Raw genomic sequence first — 10,446 nt, 5'->3', positions numbered from 1 at the left:
GGGTGGTAGCTTTTCAATCACTGCGGATACTTGTAGAGATTCATCAATATGCATGCCTTCAGCAAGAATTTCGTTGATGAGTAGCTGGAGTTCGACGAATTGTTCTACAACAGGATTTTCATCAGTCATCTTATATTCCAGGAACCTAGCCACCAAGAACTTCTTGCTTCCAGCAGCTTCAGCAAGATATTTTTCTTCTAGGGCTTCCCATAAATCAAAAGCAGTAAAATTATCTTTTGCATTATAAAAGTCGTACAAGGAGTCATCCAGACAGTTAAGAATATGGTTTTTGCACATGTAATTTTTCCTAGTCCACCTATCCAGTCTATCTTCATAACCACGGTCATGAAGCCTTCTTGAGGGTCTTTCTAAAGCAACTTCATCTAGCCTTTGGTCTTTTAAGAAGAATAACATTTTGGACTGCCATCGTTTAAAGTCTTTGCCACTAAACTTTGGGGGTTTGTCTACAGTACTCTTTCCCATGTTGTTACAAAATATAGTAAAGAGGGTATTGCCTTTAGAGTGTTGATAAAATTACTAATAAAGTAACTGAGAAGAAGATACTTAGCTCAAAATAATGTTGTTGATGTTGCTGCACAGAGAATGTAGAGGCACGTAGACTACGCTGTCCTAAAGGCAATATCGCCTGCCACTCCTCTGAGATGCTACAGCAGTTGGCGAGTCACCTCCAGGATACAACTACAGTTAGTACCCCTCAATGTAGCATACAATGAGGGTACCCTTAGAGCTTGGCAGAACTTAAAACAGTAGAAGAGATGTTTATAGAAAAACTGAGGGAGAGTAGAAGAGATATTTCTCTGTGGTGTGTTTTCTGAGATTACAACTACTCTCTTATATAGTGTTTGTGTAGTTACAAACAAGAAAGAAAACCCATGCGTATGACAGGAAAAACTGGTTATGTTGGGTTAAAGATAGTGCAAGAAAAGTTGTTTTGACAGGCATGGAGCAGTGTGTTGCTGCCAAGCCAAATACGTACATACAAGAGAGCCAGGACAAAACACGTACAGACAAAGAAGCAAAGACAAGCACGTTCAGACAAAGAAGTCAGGAGAAAACTCGTGCAGACAAAGAAGTCAGGACAAAACACGTGCAGACAAAGAAAAGATTCTTCTACTTGTGTGGAAAACACGTACCAAAAATTTCAGCAAAAAGATAGGATCTAATGAACCCACACCCACACCCGAACCCGCACCCGAGCCCGACCCGACCGACCGACCGGACGGACGGACGGCGGCGGCGGCGTGCGTGCTTCTGTGCGAAGCACCGCGCGTACGGGAAAGGCAACCTTGCCCTAGTCTAAGCCTCCCCCCCAAGCACAAAAGTCTAATGACCCAAGGGCCATGCCCTTATAGCCAACTCTATGGTATTTATGTCTAAAACTCTTTAGATTTTAGTCAATGTGGGACTATTGTTTTATCTATTCAAAAGAAAAAACAACTAATGGGCAATAGGTCTAGGGATCAAAACATAGTCCATGGAAAAATTGGTAATTTTAAAGCGTTTTTTCTAACAATCCCCCACATGAATGATAAAACATATCGACGAAATACGAGAAAACATAATACATCAATATTAGGCTAAGGTGTCCCAGAGATTGAACCTTAACATAGTGAGAGGTTACCGGAACTGCTTGTTGTTTCGGTGAACACAATGTCTTGAACCGTCAACAGTGAGTGCAATTCAGAAATAACAACCACACTTTGATGTCTCAAAGAAAAAGAAAGCTGCCAAGCTCTTGCCGTTGTGCCCGTTTTGGCCGTGGGATAAATCCCGGACTTAATGAATGTCTCTAGAGAAAAAGCTCAAATTCTCATAGGAAGCGGCCCCACTTCCAACATCCATATAGGTGAGTCCATTAAGAGTGTCCTGCCACACTCCGCTTTAAGCAAAGCCATGGAACTCATTAAGATCCTGACAGATCATCCTAAAACATGCAGGCAGCACTTATCATACGGTTACACCATAGGGAGGGACAAATATATTGCTTTCTCTCGACATCACCAAAAATTAGTTATCTCATTGAACCTTGATCTTGGAGCTCCATTCACAAGGTTGAGTGTCCTTCATGGCGATTTATTCTATGAGCTTGAGTCCCATCCCCTTCGATGTGGATCTAACTACCTCTCTAGATAACCCTTTCGTCAAAGGATCTGCAATATTCTCTTTAGACCTTACAAAGTCTATAGAGATGATGCCAGTAGAGAGTAGTTGTTTCACTGTCTTGTGTCTTCTTCGAAGATGTATAGACTTTCCGTTGTATACACTATTCTTTGCGCATCCAATAGCAGCTTGACTGTCACAGTGGATTGCGATCGAAGACACTGGCTTGGGCCAGAGTGGAATTCCACCCAGGAAACCTCGTATCCATTCAGCTTCCTCTCCAGCTTTCTCCAAGGCTATAAACTCAGACTCCATGGTGGATCGAGCTATACATGTCTGTTTGGTAGACTTCCATGACACAGACGCACCACCAAGTGTGAAGATGTACCCGCTAGTGGATTTGCACTCATCTGAGTCTGATATCCAGTTAGCATCACAATACCCTTCTAGCACAGCAGGATACTTCCCAAAACTTAGGCAATAGTTTGAAGTTCCTCTCAGGTACCGTAGAACTCTGTAGAGATCATTCCAGTGATCCTGCCCAGGGTTGCAAGTGTACCTGCTTAATCTACTCACAGTATAAGCAATATCAGGTCTTGTACAGTTCATTAAATACATAAGACTGCCAATAACACGAGAATACTCAAGTTGATAAATACCCTCACCCTTGTTCTTTTTCAATTTGCAATTGGGATCATAAGGAGTAGTTGCAGGTTTAGCATTTTCATGATTAAATCTCTTAAGCACAGTTTCAACATAATGAGATTGACTAATACTATATCCATCAGACATCTTTCTGATTTTCATCCCTAAGATTACATCAGCAGGGCCTAAGTCTTTCATGTCAAAGTTTTCGTTAAGCATGCTTTTAGTGGTATTGATACTATCAAGGTTACTTCCTAATATGAGCATATCATCAACATATAGGCACACAATAACATGAGAATCGTCCACATATTTAATGTAAACACATTTATCAGATTCATTAACCTTGAAGCCATTAGATATCATTACATGATTAAATTTTTCATGCCACTGTTTAGGTGCTTGTTTTAAACCATACAAAGATTTTTTCAGTTTGCATACTTTATCTTCAAAACCTTTCACAACAAAACCTTCCGGTTGATCCATATAAATTTCTTCATTCAATTCACCATATAAAAAAGCAGTTTTAACATCCATCTGATGTATATGCAAATCATAAATAGAAGCAATAGCAATCAGCATCCGGATAGAAGTGATTCTAGTGACCGGTGAATAGGTATCAAAGAAATCTAATCCTTCCTGTTGTCTGTACCCCTTAGCTACCAACCTAGCTTTGTGTTTTTCTATAGTTCCATCTGTTCTAAGTTTCCTTTTGAAGACCCACTTGAAACCTATGGTTTTACTACCAGGAGGTAAGTCTACAAGCTCCCAAGTTTCATTTTGTTGAATGGAATCCCACTCATTATTTGAAGCTTCTTCCCAGAAGGGAGCTTCCGGAGAAGTCATAGCTTCCTTATAGGTTTGGGGTTCAGACTCTACCGTAAGAGTCACAAAATATGGACCGAAACCTTTCTCGGTTCTGACCCTCTTACTTCTTCTAGGTTCGGTTTCAGCATCTAGAGACGGGGGTTGACTAGTCGAAGGAACATCTGAGAGATCATCGCGGACCCTTTTATGAGGTCCAGACCCTAAAGGGAAAATGTGTTCGAAAAACACTGCATCTCTGGATTCCATTATGGTGTTCTCACCAATTACCATGAACCTATAAGCACTAGTGTGCTCAAGATATCCTAGGAAAACACAATCTACAGTTTTAGGTCCTATTTTGGTTTTCTTGGAACGAGGAGTGGCCACCTTGGCCAAACACCCCCACACTTTAAAGTATGCATAGGACGGTTGTCTTCCTTTCCATAACTCATATGGAGTTTTGTCGGATTTCTTAAATGGAACTCGGTTCAAGATATAGCAAGCAGAGAGAATTGCTTCCCCCCACAGGTTCGAAGGTAGCCCTGAACTAGCTAACATAGCGTTCACCATATCTATGAGTGTTCGGTTTTTCCTTTCAGCTACTCCATTCGACTCAGGTGAATAAGGTGCAGTAGTTTCATGAATGATGCCATTAAGTTTGCAGAATTCTCCTATAGGTATCACATACTCACCGCCTCGGTCCGACCTAAGAGTTTTAATAGTAACACCTCTTTGGTTTTCTACTTCAAGTTTATATAATTTGAAAGCGTCTAGGGCTTCATCTTTACTTCTAAGAAGATAAACCTGACAGTATCTTGAGTGATCATCTATAAAAGTGATGTACCATTTTTTCCCACCTCTAGTTGGTGTTGATTTCAAATCTCCCAAATCGGAGTGGATTAGTTCTAGGGGAGTTGTACTACGTTCAACCTTTTTGTTAAAGGGTTTTCTAGCAAATTTAGATTCAACACAAATTTCACATTTATGACCTCTGTCAAAGTTTATTTTAGGAATGCAGCCTAATTTAGCAAGTCTCTCAATAGATTTGAAATTAACATGTCCTAGTCTATCATGCCAAACATGTGAGGAGTCACAAACATAAGCAGAAGAAGATGCATTATCATTCAAGTTCAAAGAAAGTACACTAAGCTTAATCATGTTATCAGTGACATATCCTTTTCCTACGAAGTCACCACCTTTAGAGATTACAACTTTGTTAGACTCAGCTACAAATTTAAAACCTTTTCCAAGTAAGATGGTTTCTGAGATAAGATTCTTGCATATGTCCGGGACGTGATACACGTCATTCAATGCGAGAGTTTTTCCTGAAGTGAGCTTCAATTCAACCTTGCCTTTTCCTACCACTTTAGAGGTAGAAGAGTTTCCCATAAACAATTTCTCATCGTCTCCTACTTTGTTATAGGAGGAGAAAGCATTTCTGAACTTACAGACATGCCTAGTGGCTCCAGAATCAAGCCACCAGTCTCTCACATTGGTCACATTAGAGACAAGGTTGACTTCAGACACCATGCCAGTAAAATATCCAGAATCATCTACTATGTTTGCCTTATTTTTCTGTTTAGGATCATTTTTGGTCTTTTTAGGTGCCCTACAGTCTTTGGCCATATGACCAGTTTTCCCACAGTTATAGCAGTCGCCTTTGATGGTGTTTTTGGAGACACCACCCTTTGGCTTAAGATGGTTACCTTTGGAGTTACGCTGTTTGTTACGTTTACCATTTTTGCTGGATTCTCCGTGCCTTTTCTTTGATGAAGCATTATCGTCCAGGACATGAGCTTTGTTTGACATGTCTTTGCTCAGCATCAGGCTCTTGTCTTTGCAGCACAGAAGTTCCTCCACCTGGATCTTTTTCCCCAGCTCCACCATGGTGATTTCACGATTCTTGTGTCGCAGCCTCCTCTTGTACTCGTTCCATGAGGGTGGTAGCTTTTCAATCACTGCGGATACTTGTAGAGATTCATCAATATGCATTCCTTCAGCAAGAATTTCGTTGATGAGTAGATGGAGTTCGACGAATTGTTCTACAACAGGCTTTTCATCAGTCATCTTATATTCCAGAAACCTAGCCACCAAGAACTTCTTGCTTCCAGCAGCTTCAGCAAGATATTTTTCTTCTAGGGCTTCCCATAAATCAAAAGCAGTAAAATTCTCTTTTGCATTATAAAAGTCGTACAGGGAGTCATCCAGACAGTTAAGAATATGGTTTTTGCACATGTAATTTTTCCTAGTCCACCTATCCAGTCTATCTTCATAACCACGGTCATGAAGCCTTCTTGAGGGTCTTTCTAAGGCAACTTCATCTAGCCTTTGGTCTTTTAAGAAGAATAACATTTTGGACTGCCATCGTTTAAAGTCTTTGCCACTAAACTTTGGGGGTTTGTCTACAGTACTCTTTCCCATGTTGTTACAAAATATAGTAAAGAGGGTATTGCCTTTAGAGTGTTGATAAAATTACTAATAAAGTAACTGAGAAGAAGATACTTAGCTCAAAATAATGTTGTTGATGTTGCTGCACAGAGAATGTAGAGGCACGTAGACTACGCTGTCCTAAAGGCAATATCGCCTGCCACTCCTCTGAGATGCTACAGCAGTTGGCGAGTCACCTCCAGGATACAACTACAGTTAGTACCCCTCAATGTAGCATACAATGAGGGTACCCTTAGAGCTTTGCAGAACTTAAAACAGTAGAAGAGATGTTTATAGAAAAACTGAGGGAGAGTAGAAGAGATATTTCTCTGTGGTGTGTATTCTGAGATTACAACTACTCGACCCGGTGTACAATGACTATTGATTCCTATTACACTAACAAAATTATATGCCGTAACGGTTGGCATCCCTATCGGCCATTTTTGAAAATGCCAAATCGGATTCTCCAATACGTATTGGTATCAGATACCGTACCAGTACCTATGCACCCCAGATCCTCGCATATACACCCATCAGCAGTTGGACAAAACATTCGTGCCTGCCCACTATAAGTAGTCGATGTAGGAAAGACGTTTAGGAAAATAAATAAGTATCCTCACTCCACTACAATTCTACCACCCATGTGACTTATTTCTTCATCTTTAGATCTTACTGCAGAAAATCAGGATCCCCTGAAGCAAAGTCTTCCACGCAAAATCTCTGTCCTGTTTTCATAATCATTGAGAAAACCGTGAATGTACTTGTACGTACTAAGAATTCTGATTAAAATGAATTGAGATTAGCGAACTTTCGACTTCATACAGCACTTTAACTGGAAGGATTTATATTAAAATGCGTGGGAGATAGACAAGTAGTAGATATGTCACCAAGAGATATAGAAGATAGAACATGAGAAGGATCACCCAAGAGTGATCCATTATGCCACACTGATTCCATAACGTAATAGAAACCCTTTCCTAACATAACATAAAGAGGACAAAGAGCAGTTACTTAAATCCTTTTTACCTTTTCCTAATATACCGTGCTCGCTGACTAATTCCTCAATGGTTCTGACCTTCATCTCTTATTTTTCTATATACCAGTTCAGGTGCAAGGTTCTTCCATAAGCCCGTCCTTGAGAATCTCCCTTAGATAGTCTAGCTGCTCAAACTCACCTTGAAGTTCTTCCCACTGACAGAATAGAGAATTTATTAGTTGGTTCCCATGCAACAGAATAAATTAAACTGAGGGAAAATTTTCATATTAACAATGATTGGGTAGTTAGTCACTCATGCAGAAACTCACCTCTTGATGGCATAAGGATACTAGTTTCCAACCAGCTGCACTAACATAGCGCCGTTTTAGCATTGTATGGCCTAAAGGATTGCCTGCAAAGAAATAGATAAATCCCTCAACAACCTGTAAAGAAAAAGTAAAATGACGTGTATGGAAATGCAACAGTGTAAGAGATCTTACCCAAGTTCCTTGAGAAATGAGTGGGGCCGTCAATTTCTAAAGCAAGTTTCTTATCAACCAAGGCTGCATCCAAACTGTACCCATCAACCGAATGTTCTCTAACCCATTCCAGACCCATGCTAACAAGAAGGCGGGCGACCTCCTTTTGGAATGAAGAAGTGATTTTCTGGTTGAATCTCTTCGTGTTTCCCAAACGTGCTATTTTCTCCTCCAGATCACTCGCTAGATGTAAGTGAAGATCCGGGTGTTCAAGCTTCAGGCACTGGTTTACAAGATGAATTTGTGACACAAACATGATATCCTCCCTATACTGCTCTGAAATCCTTTGTTCCTCAAAGTTCCTCAAATTCTTCCAAAGGTGGGAGAAGAAAACCCGATCCAATTTACCAAGAACAGCATATGACCAAGCTATATTACCAAGTTGGTCCCTGTTAAAACTAAGCACATGGGTATCTAATGTATCATTTGCTAGAACAAGATCTCCAATGCTTTCTACTACGTCTCTTCCTTCTTTACTGCTGGATTTTTCTCCTGCTATGCAGCACGTTAGTTTTCCTGCATCCTTAGAGACACTATCCAGAGAATCGAACAATGGGTCTGCAGGTTCATATAAAGAAGCAAAGGCCCATAAAACTTGAGCAAGCTCTTGCTCTCGAAAAGTTCGAATTATATCTGATGCCCTATTTGACAGTTCCAGGAAGAGCTCCGAAGCAGAGTGCTGCATTGAAGCAAATGCACCAGCCACGTTTGCAACATTTTGTGAATTAAATTCATTTACCTTTGTAGTTGCTACCTCTGCAACTCTATCCATCTCTGACAAATAAAGCAATTCACCTCCTATCTTTGACAATGCCCAAGCAATATTTGATACACCCTGCGCCGAGCATTCAGGTAAGGCTGCCATAGCCATACCCACGAGCATAGACATTTCACTTTGACGGGCAAATGCCAACCTACGACTTCTTGTCATTGACACTTTCTCCATGTTTTTAGCAATGCGATGGAGAGAGGTGGCTATATTCAATGGAGTAAGAGGTGAAGGATTCAGCCCTTTTCCAACTGCAGATACTACCTCAGATGTAAGTTCTAATACTTCTTCTGCAATCTGTGCATCTACGATAGCTCTATTCAAGGTAATTTCTTTTCTTCGGTCTGAAGGTCCAGAAAATTGGGAGAGTCTTTGCACTAAAGTTTCCATTGTTCTCTCCCGCTTTTCTTCAAACATACCGCCACCCAAATTGCTTACCGTCTTTCTAAGATGTTTTGTGCCATCTCCGTCCATCGCTGCCTCTATAGAAAAAATGTCATCTTCCAATTCATCAAAATCCTCTTCGTCCTCGTCCAATTTCTTAGCAGCAAGCTTCTCCTTCTTGCTAACTACATCCTTTTTCTTCTTCTTCTTAACTGTTGTCAGATCTTCCATTGAACGTGTTAAACCCCGTGACTCAATCGATTTCAGTGCGACTCGCCTTGCCTTCATACACCAATCCATTCCCTGACTATCTTCAACCAATTTTGTTTTTCGACGTGTTTTTTTCTTAATCGGTGGCTGGAAACCTAATGGATTGAGCTCCCCTAGAAATTCTGCTTCCCAATCTAAATTAGATTCTTTTTGTTCATCCTCCTCCTCTTCCCTTTCTTCAGCACTATCAACAACTGACATATCTCGGCTTACATTTCTACAAATCCATGGAACAAAACCTACTTCCAGTTTACGACAAGTGAACCTAGTTCCTAACTCTAAGAACATTAAAGGGTTTTTAAAAGTTTTATGTTTTGATAAATTGAGAGGTTGTAAACATCTTTGGGGCGCGAACGTTGTGAATAATAATACATCCATTACGAGATTTTTACACTACATACAGATAATCAAAGATTAATAAGTACAGAAGAGAAATTGAAACTGGAAAGACAAGTAATAAAGAAAACAACGAAAGACTCACTTTATCAGTAATACAAATTTAGGGTTTTGATGGTGAGAATTTGGTAGGAAGATAAAATGGCGGGAGGCATTGCTTCCTCAGTCTGTTCCGTTTAAACCCTTGTTGCCGTAAGCAAGACTGGGAAGGTCGAGCGAGGGAAGGAGGAGGATAAGGGTATAACAGTAGAAATCCATTCCACAGATCCTATCCCAAAATCGTGTCCGGGACTAACTTCATCATAGCCCTACACCACCAAACCTAAACTCTTACAAAGGGTTCTCGGGAGGAAGAATACAGTAAAACCTCTCCGGAAGAATACTCTATATAAGAATAAAAAAAATTGGTCCCAATTTGGGCCAGTTATATTTAAGAATAAACTCCATATTGGAAGAAGTCATATATTCTTCCGGTCCCGTCTTAAGGAACCTACCTCCATATAAGAATAATTGACATTATATTATAGATATTATAGGTTTTATCATGCATCAAAGTTTAAGACGAAGAGATTCTTGTAACTATTTTACAAAATCATTTGGCTTCAAAGTGATTTCTTTACTTTTCTGTGCACAATTTAGTACAAATATCTTTCACTCATATAATTTCATTGGTTAATTTTCGGTAACACCTTTCACTCATGTAATCGCATTGGTCAATTTACGATGTTAAAGTTGAATTTATATTTACCTAGATACATTTTTGTGTTTCTAATGCATATAGGCGTACTTTCTCAAGTGCACATGTATGAAAAAAATGTTTTATTCATGGCAGACCTCCATATAAGAATAACCCTCATATAAGAATATTTTTGTGTGGTCCCTAGGATATTCTTGTACAGAGGTTTTATTGTATTTTGTTTCGTAAAGATCTGGTAACCCTTGTCAAATTTGGAACGAGGGATGCTACACTGACCGATACACACAGCTCCTGAAGCCATATCGAGGAATTATGGGGGTGGGTTTTTGGTCCCACCACTTTGTGAGTCATTAGACAAAATTCTCACTTTTGTTATAAGGAGGGGGATTTTGGATCAAGGGAGTGAAAAAGTCGT

At 40.0% G+C, this 10,446-nt stretch overlaps 1 protein-coding gene across 3 annotated transcripts; it reads right to left on the bottom strand.

Annotated features, from left to right (window-relative positions):
• Positions 1-6,455: 6,455 nt before the first annotated feature.
• Positions 6,456-9,602, bottom strand: LOC113358235 (RAP domain-containing protein, chloroplastic-like). Of its 3 annotated transcripts, XR_003364323.1 has the most exons (5): positions 9,420-9,601; positions 7,477-9,331; positions 7,306-7,388; positions 7,027-7,191; positions 6,456-6,725 (listed from the first exon to the last, which is right to left on the bottom strand). XR_003364323.1 is itself a non-coding variant. In XM_026601771.1 (3 exons), exons 1-3 carry the CDS (start codon positions 9,314-9,316, stop codon positions 7,105-7,107), a joined length of 2,010 nt encoding a protein of 669 aa, XP_026457556.1. In that variant the 5' UTR covers positions 9,317-9,602; the 3' UTR covers positions 6,820-7,104. The 3 variants fall into 3 exon arrangements, 1 of the variants encoding a protein (XP_026457556.1); XR_003364322.1 differs by having other exon boundaries at positions 7,477-9,601; XM_026601771.1 differs by lacking the exon at positions 6,456-6,725 and having other exon boundaries at positions 6,820-7,191; positions 7,477-9,602.
• Between the last annotated feature and the right edge of the window lie 844 nt (positions 9,603-10,446).

Source organism: Papaver somniferum, chromosome 3 (genome assembly GCF_003573695.1).
Source record: "Papaver somniferum cultivar HN1 chromosome 3, ASM357369v1, whole genome shotgun sequence".
In the NCBI taxonomy this organism is placed as follows: domain Eukaryota; kingdom Viridiplantae; phylum Streptophyta; class Magnoliopsida; order Ranunculales; family Papaveraceae; genus Papaver; species Papaver somniferum.
This window is presented reverse-complemented; position numbering and strand designations above follow the sequence as displayed.